Source organism: Antechinus flavipes, chromosome 1 (genome assembly GCF_016432865.1).
Source record: "Antechinus flavipes isolate AdamAnt ecotype Samford, QLD, Australia chromosome 1, AdamAnt_v2, whole genome shotgun sequence".
NCBI classification, from domain to species: Eukaryota; Metazoa; Chordata; class Mammalia; order Dasyuromorphia; family Dasyuridae; genus Antechinus; species Antechinus flavipes.
In genome coordinates this window covers 159951992-159970538 of record NC_067398.1, presented here as the reverse complement: position 1 = coordinate 159970538, position 18547 = coordinate 159951992, and the positions used below count along the sequence as shown (strand labels likewise).

Here is an 18547-nt window from a genome sequence, read left to right as displayed (position 1 = left end):
TGAAGGTTCTTCCAAACTACAAAGATACTGACGTATTTCTGCAGTTCTTAAAGAACTATATAAATGCCAGCTATAGCTATTATTTCTTCTCAGCAATAATAAACATTCATGCTCTTAGAGTCCATAAAAATTAGGAAGTTTAAAAAGCACTAACTGAATTTGTGGAAGCATTATTCCTAAGTAAGAAGCTGAATAAGAAGGCAATCTTGTTTTTTAAGTATTTACTAATCATATAGGAATAATCTAAGGATTGCTAAGGCTCCTTCCATTTCTAAAGTCTTATGATTCAATGAAAAAGATGATGAACATGGGCCAGCATAATCAGAAATTTTAATACTATATTTAAGTAGGCTTATTTCAAGTGTGGAAAATTATTTGATTCTTAGAAATTGTGTCTGAGAACAGAAAATGCAAACATTTAAACAAAATGGCCTTGTCAGAAACTGGACAGTATCCTAATACTGATCTGTATAAAACCCTCAAAACTGGTAATTTTCCTAGCATAGAATCTTCAAAAAAATAAACAAGGAATATTTCACTAACTCCCAGAACACCTGTCCTTTTGAATGTATGTGAAAAGAAAAGTTCTCTCATTTATTTATATTTATCCAACAAACACTGTGTTCCAGAGAATGGCTGCAATTTTCCACTGGTTTCACAAATCCATCTTAGGAGAACACTGGGTCAAAAGCAAAAAACAAGCGAAAAAACAAATTTGTCCATAATATTTTAATACTTTTTCCACTTTTAAATACTGGTTTTAATTTTTGATTGTAACATGGAAGGATTCAATTATTTTTTTAACATCAGGATCATAAAGCTATCATAGAACAGTTACACTCTACACACTCTCAAGGTACTTGAAAATCTTATGTTTTTGAGTCTGTAGATGAATAATGACGATAACCCTAATACATCTTGATCTGTACAACTGTGACAAAATATTGGTGAATGATTTTTGGTGAATGGACAAACTGATTACCTTAAAGAGAACCTACACAGCTTCATAGGAGAACCAGTTCTGTCCAACAGAATAAAGTTGACAAAATAATCAAGTTTTTTTTCTTTTTTCTCAAATAAGGAAATTTTCCTCAAAAGCAACTGACATTGATGTACAGACATACAAATTAGTTAATGGGGAATTGACAAAATGGAAAAAGCCATGCCTCCTCCTCATTTTACACACACACACACACACACACACACACACACACACACACACAGCTCCTCAGTCTGGCTATCCCTGTTATCAATCCCCAAAAATGTCCTGCATAGTAACCTACCCTCTTAAAATTCAGAGTCCCCTCCTGTACTGTACATTGGCTGTGCTACACAGGGACAAAGCTCCTGATTCACCAACATTTTGCATTTTAGAATCTTGCAGTATCTTTGCCACAGCACAAAGGGGTGTTAGAAGAGATGTGGACAGAAGGGAGAGTAGGAGGATACAAATTTAAAAGTTAGAATCTTAGGCATGAGAAGTAAAAATGATCTGGGGGAAAGAGCATCACTGATACTTAATATGTGGGAATTAGCCTTATGAAAATAGTTCTACAGGTTCTGAATATTTACTAAAAAGATCAGCACCTGTTCTGAATTTTGAACTCTTTCCATTTTCTCTAAGTTTCACCTCTCTGAGTAGGGTTAGCACTAGTGAAGTACTAGTACTAATTAACAAGTTATTTAACAAATAGCATCTTTAGTGTAACCATTTTATTTACAGAATAAATTGCAAAAGTACATCACATTTAGTGCAAATGCAACTGATGATATTAAGATTTATATACTGCTTTTGTAAACTCTTCATATCTTTGTAAAATAAAGCTGTCCAATTAAATTACTAAACAGTTATTTGACTCTGTTCATGATAACTTACCAGAATTGCAATATTTATAACTGGGCATAAAGAATTTTTTTTCAAATTCCCATCAGTGACTATGGTAAATGAAACTTTTTCCTCCCTCCCCCAACCTGATTGTAAAAGTAGATAAGATTTTTGAGGTATAAATTTTTCTCTTTGTAACATCACTATATAAAGTGTTCACTGGTGATGTAAACAGGTTTCATCATTTTTGTCTCATTTGCCTTACTAGTATTACCACCATATAGGCACTTTTCCACATATTCAAATCGTGAACAGCATGTTTCTGTAATAAGGCATATTCCATGCAAATAATTTTGAGAAAGGCAAATTAAAAAATAGAAAAATTTTATGGAGCATGAAATCTGCGTGCATGTAATGTAAGCACGTGTTTATATAAGCATTTTCTCTCTTTGTACAGAATAATAAATACTATTATATCTGATGCAAGTAATTCACTTCCAGGATTGTGGAGATTTAAGTGTTCAGCCTCATCCCGTCATTAAATCATCTTGCATTAAACATCAAGAATCCATTATCATGTATGAAATATATACAGGACATGTTTCATACTACATGACTTTACAAAAAAGTATCAGACTTCTATTTCTACTGAGATGCATAAGTCAGCAAAACACCCAAGAAACGCTTTTGCGTTCTCTTTCAAAGACATAATCACCAAAAAGATTCTGAAGCCGGCAGTCATTTCTACTTCTTTAAAAGAGTACCATTTTCTGCCTCAACTCCAAGTTTTAAAGTTGTTTACAGTCATCTAAAAAGTTATTTTACATTTAAATTTTCACAGCAACTAAGGAGAACTCTGCAATTAAAATTAAACAGAATCCTTTACTGTTCAATGAAGGTTCTGACCAAGAGGCAATAATAATATAACTCACATTTTCTATGCAAACTTCACAACACAGTTTTGAGACCAGAATCAGAAGGACCAGTAAACATGCCTGTTTTTATGTACTGGGAATGTTGTCAAATGTCAAACTTATAAAGTTTGATCTACTTTAATAAGTATTACAGTGCATCCTTTTGCAATTTCTGGAAAACATGAGCTCAGTAACCTTAATCATCTTGCCAGAAAACAGTCCTATCTCTACCCAATGAGGGAAGAACAGATATTGATGCTGTTTTCAGGAAGGCAGTCTCTTGAAGGTCATAATAGAACCACTCTAGAAATTGCCAAATTGTGTTCATAAAAACAAACCCAAAAAACTATATAGCACATAGTACACAACTGAAAAATACAATAGAAATATAAAGATATCTGAGAAAAAAATAAAGCTTTTCACACTTTCTCCATCAGAACCAAAGTTCATCATAAGAGTAAGACAATAGAAAAGGCAAAGTCATTGGTTATTGACAGCCCTCAGTTATTGAGACATTTTACATGACAAGATGATTCATTATAGAAATCAGCAGCAATGGACTCTATGATTATACAAAGCAAAATCAGAAAATTCTGGCCATCTAGAATTGACTGCAGGCCTGGAAAAAAAAAAAAAAGAACCATACCCTTTATGTCTGGTGCACAGAAAGCACATATGTCCTTACCTTATGTGTTTGTATTATGTGCTTTAAAATTTGCACACAAAAACTCAACACATATATGAGGCTCTTAAGCAGGGCCATAGTAAAATTAAAAGTTTTGCAAAAATTTCCCCAAATTAAAGCATTAATCCCCAGTTTGTGATTCAAAGTCCCCCCACCCAAAGCAAGCAAATAAAAATATAGCCATATACATGTACTATTACATGTATTTGTAGTTATACATTAAGCAAGGAGAGCTAGTAGGAGAGAGCCAGTGTTAGATGTTCAGCATCACTGTATTGCAGAGTTTCTTCATTTCAGTGCACAAAGCCAAAGTCGTGGGCCACAGAAAGGGCTGTAGATCCTACGTTCCAGCTTAGAGCATTCATTTTGGTTAATTCCTCCAACATGGAATGTTCACACAGCCTTGCTTTAGTCTCTGTTAAATGTACAAGAAGTTTAAATGTGAGCAACATATTAACTGGAAGTCTTCAGAAGAACACTTGAATGAGTTTTTCCTAACTATTGAATTCATCATATGCTACTGGAACTGCTGGGATCCCAAAATTGTAAATGCAGAGGAAGAACAGACCTTATAGGAAATTTAATCATCTCGCAGAGCAAAAGTCATTCCAAATTACAGTAGTTTTCAAAATTGATGTTGGAGAGTACAGAATCTTACAAAAAGCTGGCTATATATGAAAATGGCAAATGTTGTGATAAACCAGTTTAACATTTCAAATCAACTGGTATCCTGGGACATTTCAGATAATGTGAGATGTCAAAAATATTCAAACACTTATCAGTGTCTGGCAATAAGCTTTATTTTATTAAAGAAAAAAAATCCGGGTTACAAAATAAATAAGCAGACTTAAAACCTTAATCACTGTTTATCATAATTTTAGCTCAAGTGATCAACTCAACCCTTGAATTTTCTAACACTTATAAAGGCTAAGAATAATAAGATTTCTTCTAGCCTCATATAAATTAAAAGCAAATGACTTATTTTGAAAACAGTTTTGGTATTAATGGTTGAACTTACTTTTTGATACTTATAGATATCACCAGACATACAAAGAAATAAGAATACCTGTTAACATTAGAACAAAATTGGTTTCCCTGTGGTTTTTTCTTGGACATAGGACGTGAAACGCTTTAGAAACTTGGGATACTCTCGTTTTGCCACTGCCCTTAACACTGATGCTGGTGCCCATCCTCCAGGGTTCACTAAATCAGACAAAGGGGAAAAAAATAATGTTAAAGCCCATAATTAAGAATACTCTCCAGTGTATAAGCTAACACCAAGATTTACATATCCTGTAAAAATTCTTCTTTCACTCTAGCAAACACTTCTTAAGTCCAGACTCATTAATTCTTTTACTAATAAAAACTCAAAATTAAAAGATCCACAGTCATTAACTTTTAACATTTTAAATTCCAGCAAATAACAGCCTCTACACTTTATAAATATGGATGAATTCTTATCGGGAAGTCATTTAGGTTGCAATCCTAACTAGACATAACAGGTTCTAGCATACCTAAAGTTTGATTTAATTGATAAAATTATTATTTATGCCCATAATCTCTTAGGAATTTTAGGGACTGGTGGCAAAAGTACTGGACAAGGAAAATGAGTTCCAATCCTAATTCTGCTACTTGCTGAATGTTCTTAGGCAATCACTAATCTTCTCTGGACCTCACTGTACTCTTCTCTAAAATGAGGCAGTAGAATGAAATGATCTAAAGACCTCTTCAGTCTTGGAAAATTCTATGACCTCTATGAATTTACTAAATGTGTAAAGCAAGGAAGTAAGCTGTCTCATGTCTACTTCACTGTAAGCAGTTACTTACCTTCATTCTTCTAGCTCTAAGAACTAAGAACAAATGTACTGTGTGAAAAGATGTACATACAATAAACATTCAGAAAGAATAAGAGTATTACCAAAGCAAGCTCCTTGGAGACAATAAAAACAGGGTAGATTTTTTTCCCCCTTTCTAATCTTACTTATACTAGAGGAAAAAGAATCTACAATATGAACAATTCCTGAATTAGAATTTTAGCTGCTATTAAATAATATTTGCCAATTTAGAATAATCTTACCAGCTGCATAGTATCAGAAATATTTGTTTCTAAAATTTACTAATAAGGAGTAGTTTTTCCACCTTCTATTGGTTCTTGAAACCAGACTGAGAAAAGCAGTTGCCAAACTAGACAGAATTACATTGGCACGGAATTGTTATTTCAATTTCCCCTTGTCCAAATTCAGCACCTCTATTGACATCTTTCTTCTTTCTCATATGGAAAAAATGTTGGTTTTAAACTTTTAATCATATGCTTATGCCACATGCCAATTATATTTTTAGAAGTTGTATGTATATAATATTTAGATGGTACATCACTATTCATAGGAAAACTATTATTGCCAAAGATTTAATGGATAACTGCATATGTGTATAATTAACTCTGAAAATATGCTTCACACTTTTTGCACCATGGTAGTGATGATGATGATGAAAATAATAATAATGATAGTATAACAACAAGAATTTGCACAGTGATTTAAAATTTGCAAAGCATTTTAATACTGCATTGGGCAGTTCAAGAAAAAACTGAGATAGACAGAACTGAGTGCCTGGCCCAGGTTCACACAGCTAATGGGTATCTGAGGCAGGATCTGTATGCAGCTTTTTCTGTTGCCAGGTCTAGTGATCTTCCTCCATTGCTCCCCTCAGAGCATAAAAGAATTTAGAATTGGGCTTAGAAAGGATTCTAGATGCTAGGAAGTCTAACTCCTTTATTTTTTACTCCTTGGTTTTTAACATGAGAGACACTTTTTACTATTAAGGAAACCGAGGCTCAGAGGGGAAAAAAAAAAATCATTCCCCAATTAAGCAGCTGAGCTATAATGTGAATCTTAGTCTTGGGATTCTAAATCCAGCATCCTTTGTCTCTTAGAGTTAGTCTTAAAAGAGCAGTATGGCGCCAAAGTGGAGAAGCAGGTATGAGGACAGCTAAAGATCTTAACTGAAGTGAAAGATGGATGGTCTTATTAATGGAACTACAGGAGGCCAGTGTCACTGGATAGAAGAGTATGTATCCAGGAGTGAGAGATAATAAGACTGGAAAAATAAGAAGCAGATAGATGATTAAGGGCTTTGAATACTAAACAGAAAATTTTACATTTGATTTCGTAGGTGATGAGAGAACTTGCGGAGTTGCAGAGTACTGGATGAATTGATTGGACAGACAATTTAGGAAAACCACGGGGATAGCTGGAGGATGGATTTGAGAGTGGAGAGAGACTTGAGGCAGGCAGACCCACCATTGACTATTGTATTAGTCCAGGTGTGAGGTGATGAGGCACAATGGTGGCAATGTCAGAAGAGAAAAGGGGGCATAGTTGAAAGATGTTGCAAAGATTTAAGATGTCTGACAAATGGAGATGTAAGACTAGACATCAGAAGAGGGAGTCAGGACAGGATAAGAAAATGTGAGAATCCATCAGCAGAAAGATGACAATTAAATTCATGGACTGTGAGGAGATCAACAAGTGAAATAATATAGAGGGAGAAGAGAAGAAGGTCCAAGAGAAAGCCTTCTGGTTTTAAAAAGATTTTTTTTTTTCTGGAGGCAAAAAGAGTGAAAAGTAGGTGCAAATAATAAGGAAAATGATCATCAAAAGCACTACTTTTGGTAGAATTATTGTTAATTTCCTTTCTCATTCTTTGAATGTTTAATTCTAAATGTATTATATAGTGAGGTGGTCATTTATTAACACCTTTAATACATTTGTCCTTTTCATTCTCTAATTACTACAAATGCATTATTCAAGCTATTAAGAGGAGCAATACTAAAAATTCACATACCATTAGCTACATATGTGATCTTGCATAGAATATTGTCTCGGCTTATTTCCTGGTTTCCCTCTGGTGGGCTTACCAAGGTTTGACATATCAAAGCAATATTTATTTTGGCACGAACACATCGATTGTTTACCTGCAAAAAAATAACAAACCAATAGTTTTAGTAAATAAAAAATGTTTAATAAAATCAACATGTCACATGAATGAAAATCCATTTTTCTTCTGATTTTTTTCTTAAAACCATTTAAATCAATATTAAAAAAGCAGTTACATAAAAATGGGAAGTACATGTAGAAAAACACCACTAAATAATACACTGTAAATGAAACAAGCAAATTCTGGAATAATTATCCTGAAAGAAAGTGGGGTGGCTTAAGAAACACTGGTGCAATTATAGTTACCATGCAGTTCACTATTAATTACCCTAAAAGATATGGTAAGAAGCTTTTCTGAGCGCTTTAAAACCATTTAAACACAACCCTAGGTTAACAAATGAGCTAACATCATTAGTTCAGGACCTAAAACATTCTGAAAAATCCTGAAGATATGTTGCTACCACTATCAAATGTTTCTAATAAAAAAAATTATCATATTCCCAGAGTTATCCTTTGATACACCACATTTAACTAATACCAAGCTAAAGTTATAAATGAATGAAACAATTTTTCTTGTAGAGTTGCTAAGTTAATGCAACATCAAAGAAGAATCAAGCCAATACCTGGCAAGAATGAAATCCTTTTTATTTTTTATTCAGAATTATGTCATTTTTGATTGATAAAAAAGTCTTAAGTACTCACAGGTGCACTATCATGATCCACAGAAAAATTACATACAATCCAAGTTTCAGGGTCATTTTCAGTCAATGCTGGAATCTTCCGGATGGCAGAGAGATATAGCACATCACGTTGAGAAGCAGGCCACACCCTCTGTAGAAGAAGTAAAAACTTACTGAAAATATAGAATATTTTTTTATTTAGATAATCGGATCATTCTGATAATGTCATTACAAAACCCAAATATGCAATTTAGCTGCTGACATTATGCAGAAGTAGCATACAGAAGTTTAGCATAAGAATAAATTAACAGTTTTACAAAACTATAAATTGAATAACTGAAGAACAGCAAAGATAAAAGACATGAAAGAATTTATAAAAGGAAGAGAAGCAGAGTTGGTCATACAGTAAGTGTAAGCAATGACTGGAGGATAAGGAAGAAAGGAAGGCCTCAAGAAGAATGACAAACTTAGAAGAACGGGATGAGAAGTACACAGGCAGATCAAGCAGCGGCAAGTTAGGAACTACATTGGAAGAAGAAGTTCCTGTATTAATGAGAAGACAGATCCATGAAGATGATGATTACTGGGGAGACCAGACCCATTTTAACTCTAGATAGGAACTGCACACTTCCAGAAGAGATGCAGCTAAGAGTAGATAACAATGTTAGAGTCAGGGACATCTGGATTTGAATCTCATATTTAATATTTAAAAGCCATTATACTATAGTCTTTCTAAGCCTCACTTTTCTCCTCTGTACAATAGGGAAAATATCAATAGCACCTACATTATAGTAATGAGATTCAAGTGAGGTAATGTGTATTAAGAAATTTGTAAACCTTTAAGTTCTACAAAAGATTAGTTATTATTAGTCTAAAGCTTCAACTTAAGTTCAGAAATAAAAATCAGGGACAACAGATTTTAAGAGGTAATAGTAACTAATTAACAAAACTTATTTGAAAGACTATCAAAACAATGAAATTAAAGATACTTTTATTACTCTGCCATATACCGGTTTCTCTACTGCTGGTAGTGACTGAAGAATGGACTTTTTGTAAATAAATTATCAAATACCTTTACAATGGTAACAACAAGTATCTGTGCAACCTCTATATTTTTCCTTTTATTTTCTTAAGTACACACAAACACACATCTGTAAATATTTTTAAAATTTTAACCTTTTCAAAATAAATTTTAGCTCAAGCATCTATCAAAAAGAATAAAGATTAGTTTATTGTGCATGTTTATAACTCACATCCTTCTTGCCTTAAACTCTCAAATAAATAAAATTTATGAACCATTAACAAAAACAGACATGTTGGAATACTTAGTTTCCTTCATACTACTAGGGAATATAAACTAAGAAGTTAGTGTATTTTCTTTTACTATGCCTTTTAGAACTTAAGTTCTATTATTAAATTTCCCTTTCACTTTTTTCATGACTTTTCAATCTTTGATCATTCATGGAAGACCTGGCTTCCCTTCTATGACACTGTTTCTTTTGTTTGTATTATAAAATTTTGTGCTCTTTGTATGGCATCAGCCTCTGGCAAAGTATATTGCTTGGACCAGCACCAAGTGCTAATTAAGGTACTTAACTCTCCTTATTTCTCAGGGCCATTCATCACATGTTCACAATTCCTGTTATGCTATACTTCTCTTTCTCTCAAAGAATTCTGATTCTGCAGCCCACAGAATAATTATAGTACCCTTGAGTTGAGACAATGACTGTTCCCATGGGACTCAAGAATAGAAATATTGTCCTAAGAAATGCCAACCAAGAGAATTGTCTCAAGATCTAAGAATGTTATGTTGTGAGCCAACACCTTTCATGTATATAAGTGATCCCAACATCAGCAGCTTAAAGCCCCCCTTTTAGGGTGGAGGCACATCTTCCACCTGCAGCAAGTGTCTTCCTCACTCTTAAAATAAATTAAACTTCTGTTAGTCTTCTAACTCTCCTGTCTCTAGCCTGCTCTGTTTTGGTTCCAGCCACCCATAGGTTAGAAGAAAATTTAGAACCACTAAGATCATCTTAGCAGATTCTGGAACTTGTGAGATAAATCATTAAGGAGTTTCACAATTAGTCATTTTAAGGTGGCAAAAGAGAATTGAGGCTTTGCGGTAATTCTAGGAACTCAACCCTTTCTGAAACATATCAGGTTTATGATATCACTCTGTAGAATATATATTAAGGAAAAATAAGGTTTAAATCTTTTTAAGTTTTGAAAGCAATTGCAAAATCAATAGTTTTATTGTTCTAGGGCACTGAAGGAAAGTTACTTTGGAAGAAAACCCAGACCAAAAAAAGTGAAAGGAAAAAAAAGTGAATAGCAACCGCATGATAACTCTTCCTTGGCTTTTCAGTTTTTATCCTATTTTGTCTTCAGATCTCCTCTGCGGAATTAGGAAAAGAAGGTATGGTCCTCTTAAATAAAGATTGGCATAGATACTGAAAAAGGAAAAGCAATCTAGAAGAGGACCCTTCTTATAAACCCAATCATTCAGCATGCCCCATATTTCCTTTCCCCAGAGTCATGTGTGTATCTCAGTTATGGGTTTTGCTAACAAGATCATTATAGTAAACTCTGTCTCCTTTAATCTTTGAAGGGGAAGAGTCAGAAAGGGATCTTTGGGGGAAGGGTGATCCACAGTCTTAAACCCTCCTGGACTCTGAGGGGGCCCACTCTCCTAGGGGTAACTCCCAGATAAGTAATCTCATTCAACTGGAAATCTCAGCCTGGAGCATGGTCAATTCGGCTATTGAGTTGAAGATCAGCCCCAGTTTGGGGCCTGGACAAACCCAATAAAACCAAAGGCCTGTCAATTCATCTCTGCTAATTCCTAACAGGAGTTTGCCCACTAAGAAAGCTGTTTTCTTAGCGTAAATAGACTTATTCCTGCCACAAATCTGGAACCTGTATTCTTTGGAGTTTGAGAATTCTTCTGCAAAGCCTGCCACTGGACAAAAGGGATCTCATTGCTGTCAGTGAATCTCTCAACCTTCAATTCTCACACCTCAACAATTACAGACCATGACCTGTTGTTAGCCCTCTCATCTCAGATTAGATTAAGAAAATACAATGCCAAAGAATTATAGGATAACTTAAAATGTGTTCCACCTTACCTGGGGGATGGGGAGAAAAAGGGGAGAGATAACAGACATAGCAAGGCTTCACATTGGAAGTGGCCCCAACATGTTTGTACCCTTGGGTACCTTTCTGCCTATCCCCTAGAATATCCTGCCCACCCTGCCCCAGCAGCTTCCTCAACTCAGCACCTGCAGCTGTTGGGAAAGGATAGCCTACGCAGTTAGCATTCCTTAAAGCTCTACTACCTGAAACTACCACCAATGGGGACACTGTCATCAGATACTGCAGCCTCTAGGAAGTGCTCTTTAGTACACCCCTCTTTCCCCAGAGCCTTAGTGAATCAGTGCCTCCAGGGCACGGTGGATTTAGCAGATCCTTCCTAACTGTTGCCTGGGAGAGTCTAGTGGCCCTGTCACCACTTAAAAAGTCAGTACAAAGTGGGAGAGCCAGTCAGCCTGCCCTTGATGAATCCACTCTTCTGCGTTCCAGCTATGGAAAGTTCATCTTTCCTCCAAAATCCACACTTGTTTTAGAGTCCTTATTTCTGTTGAAATGATCACTATTCTTCTAATCATCTAGATTTGCAATTTCAGTGCTATGCTTGACTGCTCATTTTTTCCTCATGAATTTTATTTAATCAGTTTTTTTTTTAAATCTCCACACTACCTATTGCATATGTAGTCCTCTCAACTTATACAGCCACAAAAGCCTTCTATTTGATCAACTAGCTTCAAATCTCCCTCACTGTAATCTATCCTCTTTCCAGCTGCCAAAATGATGGTCCTAAAGTGAAAGTCTTAGCATGTGAATTTAATAAAACGGAGTGGTTTTCTACTGCCTCTTGGACCAAACATAGACTCCTCTGGTATTTAAAGTGCTTCATTAACTAACTGCCTGTTTCCTGCCTTTCCAATCTTCTCCCACATTACTCTGCTCAGTGCACTCTATACTTTTTTCCTGCTCCATTCACATAACCTATATCCAGGCCTTCTTTGGATTGGATGTCCTGAAAGCTTAAATGACACTTATTTTCTCTTCCTGGAACGCTTAGTTTTCTTGAAGATACAAATCAAGTACCATATTCTCAAAGAGGCTTTTCTTGATCTCCCCAGGTCCTACTGCCTTCTCTTTTCCTTCCTTCTACCCCAGGTTACTTTGTATCTGTTTTAATCAAACATAGATTTATGTGCATGTTGTCTTCCTTGTTAAAATAAAAGATTCTTGGAGGCAGGGTCTAATGGTTTTTGGAACATAGGCAGCCACTTAAAAAAATAAATCCTTTTTGATGGATTACATGAATTACAGAGCAAGGTTTGGTATCAGAATATAATAAATGAAAAAAAAAAGTAGTACCTTGTGAGTCTGGTAAACGATGACTGCATTTTCAGACAACTTTTCTACAACATGGAAATTTTCTATAGTTGCTGAAATGAAAAAAATTAGACCAATAAGTAACAATTTTTGTATCTTAGAATAGAATAAGTATTTCACATATGTATGTGAATATATTTGAGTAGGTATGTGCCTGACAGTACTCATATAAATGAGTTTATTCTCTCCTGAGGTAATAAAAGTATTCTACTAAAAGTCAGAAGCTATCTGTTGGACTATTAAAAGAGAGACTCAGCAATGAACTTCTTTTTCTTCAAGACACTATATACTTTTAAGAACCCATTTGTCTTCAAGTTTTATTATGTAGCAGAATCTAGACTTGAAACTAATGGTTTCATATCAAATTTTATACAAAATAAGACAATTACATGAAATTCCATGGAGACTGAATGTCACTTTGAATTGTCTTAGTATATGAATAGGAGACCTTTCATAAGATTATATAAAACCAGTGCAATGAGTTCTTCAGTGGAAAAAAAATGCAGTATTTTAAACTATTATTTTAACATTAAAAGTAAGTTTCATGGGCAATCCAATGAATTAAAAATTAAGTCAAGTAATTGCTTAATAGTGATCAAACACCAAATACCCAATATATTCATATTATTAAATATACTGAGCCTTTATAGCAAAGACAAATAGAAAACATTAATAGCCTCCATACTAGGGTAATAAATTGTACTTGCTAAATCATTTTCTAATATGCCAAAATCTAACTACTTCCTTATTTATTCAGCTCCTTCAACATATGTATTCCCCGAGACAAGAGGGACCTGAATTCAGATTTCAGATGCCTTATGCTGGTTCTGAGTTTCTGAGCATGTCATTTAACCTTTACATGCCTCAGGGAATTCTTTAAAAATTACATGAGGAGCAGCCACTTATCTACATCAGGATAAGGAACTACATCATGAGGTGTTCTCTTTAATGATGAAACCACGGGTCTGATTTTTTAAAAAGTGGGCAAAGTCTATGTAGTATAAAAAAATGGACAAAATCCTACCAAGAACAACAAAAACAATGTCCTCAACTGACTTAGAACAGAAAAAAGTGGACTAAGACACATAAATAAATATTATAAAGAAGGAAAAGCTTTATGTAAAGAGATAATTTCTAACTTTGTATGAAAGAACGATTTCAACAGACCACAATGAAGGAATGCTTTGCTAAGTGTGATGCCAATGGGAATAAAATCAAAAGAGAAAAGAACAAAGTCAGGGAATAGCTAATCGTTCAGGGTAGCAGAAATGTAGAATGTGAGAAAGGGAGAAGAGAGAAACAAACTAGAAAGGTAGGGGGAAGCCACAATTTATAAGGCCTTTAATGCTCAGTTATTCTATAAGAAACAAGAAGCCACTAAAAGTTTTTGAGAGACATAACTAAGGGTCTAAGAATATATATTATTTTTACAAAACTGTGAAGGCTGCAAAATAAAACAGAGATTTTAAAGAAAAACATTTGGAATGATTACAGAGCTAATAACTGGAAACAAGCAATGAAAGCTTCAACAAGACCAGTGGCAATATAAATAGAGAAGATGTCACAGACATGAAAGATTAAAGAGGTAAAAGGGAGAGGACTTGGTAGCTTAAGAGATATGCAAAGTAAAAGAAAAGGAAAAAAAAAAGTTTTTGAGTCTGAGTGATTAATGCTAACAACAGAACCAATAAAGTTTAGGGACCTAGATGGTTTAGTGGACATAGTGAGTTTCATGTCATGGCAGTACAATGAAGTAGAGATCTGCAGATAGCCAGAAATACAAAATGGGAGGTCAGAAAGATCCTGACTTAATATATGAAATCTGGAAGTAGTTTAGAAATACATGATAATTAAAACCAACAGCGTAGGTGAAAAAAGTATAGAAAATAAGAGGATCAAGGCCAGAGTACTGGGGAATACTTGTTTTTACCAGGACAGTAGGATGAAATGAATCAATAAAAGAGACTACTCTTAACTATTTAGGAGAACAGGAAGAGAAAGTATCATGAAAGCCAAAGAAAGAAGGTACTTCAAGAAGAAAGGGATAGTCGAAGGAAAAGAGGGGGAGGAGGAGAAAGAGAATGACATTTGGTATTTAGGAAGTCAACACGTATCCTTGACACTAGGGACATAGCAGAGGATCAACAAATGGCTTCCTAATCGACTTTGGAGAATTAAAGTGGTAATGTAGGAAGTCAAGAGAGCAGGACTCTGAAGAGTATGTGGATAGTGAGGAATTAATGTCTTTAGAAGTTCATTATTGAATGGCATAAGACACACAAATGGATGACATCATGGAAAAGATATGATATTTTGGATTTAAAAAGTTGGGTTCATATTCATTTTTGGACTTTTAATTTTTTCATCTGCAAAACAAGATTGGAATAACTGATCACTAAAGTACTTCCGGCTCTGAATCTATGAACCTGGGACAATAATTTGAAGGGGACAAGATTAATAATATGGTTGTTTGTTTGTTGTTGCTGGGTTTCTGTTGTTTTTGTTTAATGACAGGGGAGAAACAGACATTGCTATTTAAAAAGTAAAGAGCCCACTGATAGGGAGATACCGAAGATGGAGTGGAGGAAGCGATTGATGGAGCACAAACTTAGAGGAACTGGTATGTGAAGAGCTGGGGACAGTGGAAAAGAACAGGGAATTAAGCCTTGACAAATTTAGGGACCATCTCAACATCTAATAATGGTACAGAACAATGGAGGATGGATAAGGACAAGTTCCATAGTATGGAAGAGAAAAAGGAATGGAAGGAGAAAAGGACCATAGACTGCTTCAATCTTCTCAGCAAAGCAGAAAGATCCTTTGTTTAAAGAGGAGAACAAGAAACAGTTTGGGGAGTTCAAAAGGACATAAACACATGATAGAAAAGGAACACTAGCCATAGTAACTCAAATAGTTTCCTGACACTGATAAGGATACTCCCTAGGTTACACTAATACTTTGTGGCAGAATTGGACAATCATGAACATATAAGACTTGAACCATGAACACAGGTAGACTTTTAAAGAAGTCAACTAAAAATTTTGATAGAAACATATAGTCTACATTGAATTCTTGCTGAAACATTTTTATTTATGAACTTCAGTGATTGTGTGTCAGTAAGCTCACAAAGACATGAGAATTCAATAGGGCTTTTTTTTTTTTTTTTAAACTAGGTAGACAACATAATCTAGTAGAAAGAAGGGCTGAAAGATGAAGAAACCTAGGTTCCACTTTCAATTCTACCATTTACTAGCTATGTGATTTTATTCAAATAAATTCTCTAAGCCTACTTCCTTATCAATAAAAATGAGGCTTCTGCCACCTGTCTTGACTATTCTCATATTTTTGAAAATCAAATGTATATTTACATGTAAATCTTTTAAGTGTTTTACAAATGAAAGCATTTAATTGATCATCCATAGAATTTTCTGGACATTAACTACTTTGACTTTCTAAGTTTATTTCAGAGAAAATTCAAGATTAAGAAATATATATTTTTTAAAAGTGGGACAAAGTAGATTAAAGATATCTTACTTTCCCAGTCATTGCGAACATCAACATTCCAGAAATAACTGCAGACCTCATGTCCTGTCACTCCTTTGACTGCATGAGTAGCTTTCAGAGGATCCAAGACGATTCCATTTTCTTCTACCTCTCTTCTATAAACCTAAAGAGAATACACATAAAATTTACTGAGAAGGAAAAACAAGTTCAAAAGACGACAACAACATGCCTTCAAATGTAGTCTTTCAAAAAAGAACTACTTTCAAATATATTTTCAAAATTAAAATCTCCTAGAATAAATTTGGAGTAAGGATAAAAATTAGATCAAATTCTAATTTATCTTCAATGATTTAAGGAGAAGTTTTAAAATCACAAAATTTTGTATTAACTTTGGTAATGAGAAATATGAATTAAATGATCTTTGGATATTTAAATTAGGCAGCCATTATTTAAAATTCTGAATGATAAGCTCTGTGACGTTACCATAACTGAGATCATCTGCTGAATCAAAAGTTGAGAAAATTAAAAGATGCTTCATTAATTCCAATGTAAAGTGATTACTCATAAATCAATGTTGCATATTAGTACAACTTAATAAAAAGTTATTAAGTACCTACTATGCAAGATACAATGCTAGCTGCCAGGGACACAAAAATAAAAAATTACATTTCCTACCTTCAAAATGCTTACATTCTATAGAAGGTAAGGAGGAAGGAAGGAAGGAGGAAGATTTGCTCACAAAGCTTATTGACTGACTCACAGATACAAAATGAAATTAATGTGACTTCTTAAAGGAGGGCTTCATAGACAGCTAGTGCATGAACTGAACCTTGAAGAAGAGGATCCTGAAAGGCACGAGCAAGGAAAGAGGAAACACCAGGCACTGGGGGCAGTGTGTGTGGAAGCAGAAATAGGAGAAGGTATGCCATTTTAACTGATACAAAGAATGTGTGAACAAAAGTAAAATGAAATCGTACCTTGAAGGTGAAATTAAATTTTTATGGGCCTTAGGTGTCTGGCTGAAAAGTTGGCATTTTGTCCAAGTGGCAAAAGGGGACTAGTGAAGTTCTTTGGGCAAAATAATAATAAATAAGCAGCCCCTGAGTTTTAGACAGATTTCTTTCCCCTTTAAAAATGTTTGCTTGATGCCACACACAAAAAAAATCATTATCACTTTCTAATATCAGCCTCTTTCCCAACATATCTTTGTGAAAAAGAGCAGCTAAGCAACAAACTGACACAGAAACTGCAATTAACAGCACACGCCTCAAGGAAGATTGTTTTGGCGCCTAGACTAGAGGTTGAGAGGATTGTAAAGAGACTCATGTTGATCACCAACTTCTTCCAGATGTGTCTTCCCTTAGTTTCTCCAAACTATATCTCCATTCTTTTACCTCTGGTAATGCCTTTCCTTTGATGACTTCTTGTCTTCTCTGTGACTCAATTTAAAAGGAAGTATTCCTCATTATTTTGAATTTGTGATTTTTCTCTAACATTCTCTCCTTTACTAATAAAGCTCATTGCTACTATGCCTTCTACTCTAAAGAGTCTCAAATCTGTATCTCTAGCTTTGACACCATTTCTGAGTTTGAGAACTAAAAGTACAACTATCTATAATATGGACTAGGTTCAAGCTAATTAATTTTTTTCCCTCCAAAATTCACTAACTCAGTAGGTAGCACATCTGACTGGTTTATGCTATTCACCAATCTCCCAGGTAGACACTTGTGATGTTTGTTGTTGTTCTAACTTATCTAACCTCAGAGATCTAGTCCATTCTGAAAAATCCCTTGCATTTATCCTCCTCTGTTCCCACTATACACACTCTAAGTCTTCCCATCTCTAGCCTTTCCTTGCTCACCAAAATCATTCTTCATATCACTTGCAGGTGAATGATCCTTATTCCTGTTTAGAACTCTTCAGCAGTCAGCTCACCAAAGAGTTCCAATGCTTTATCCTGGATTCCAAAGCATTTCATAACTGGCATCAGTCAACCTTTCTACAATCTCCTTACGCAATTTCCTTCAAGTCAAAATGAACTTGTTGCTATCCTTTGTTCCAATTTTATGCTTTTATATCTCTTTTTATTCACTGGCTCATATTCTTCCTCTTCATACCTACAATCCTTTCTCCTCTGCTACCTTACCAGCTGAAATTCTGTCAACTTTTAAAAAAGCCCAGGTTAAATGCTACCTCCTCCTCCACGAAATCTTTTACTATTTCTCCATTCAACAATACTTCTTTTACTTAGACTTTACATAGAATTTTGCCTCTCCTTTCCATATACTTGTTATTTTGTGTTTTAGTAATTTATAGCATCCCTTTTAATTACATTATATTTATTTGCATATATAACTTCCCTCTTACTAGGCAATAATTATAGTTATTTATTACATATCAACCCTTTTAATAGGCTATCTAAGCTCCTGGAAGGCAGTTTTCCTTTTTAAACTTTATATTTTATTCAGAAGCTAGCAGTACTCTGCACACAGTAATTGTGTGCTTATAACACCTTTCACATGTTCTAAAAAATAAGGGACAAA

General features: G+C 34.6%; 1 protein-coding gene across 2 annotated transcripts in view; it reads right to left on the bottom strand.

The window, feature by feature from the left end:
- Positions 1–714: 714 nt before the first annotated feature.
- The window catches only part of CERT1 (ceramide transporter 1), a 144095-nt gene continuing 126262 nt past the window's right edge, over positions 715–18547 (bottom strand). For both annotated transcript variants that reach the window (XM_051992131.1, XM_051992122.1), the window contains 6 exons: positions 16035–16167; positions 12483–12553; positions 8062–8190; positions 7268–7397; positions 4491–4627; positions 715–3839 (listed from right to left, as the gene is read on the bottom strand). In XM_051992131.1, the coding sequence (XP_051848091.1) occupies positions 4500–4627; positions 7268–7397; positions 8062–8190; positions 12483–12553; positions 16035–16167 (591 nt within the window). In that variant the 3' untranslated portion in view covers positions 715–3839; positions 4491–4499. The remainder of the gene's footprint in view (positions 3840–4490; positions 4628–7267; positions 7398–8061; positions 8191–12482; positions 12554–16034; positions 16168–18547) is intronic.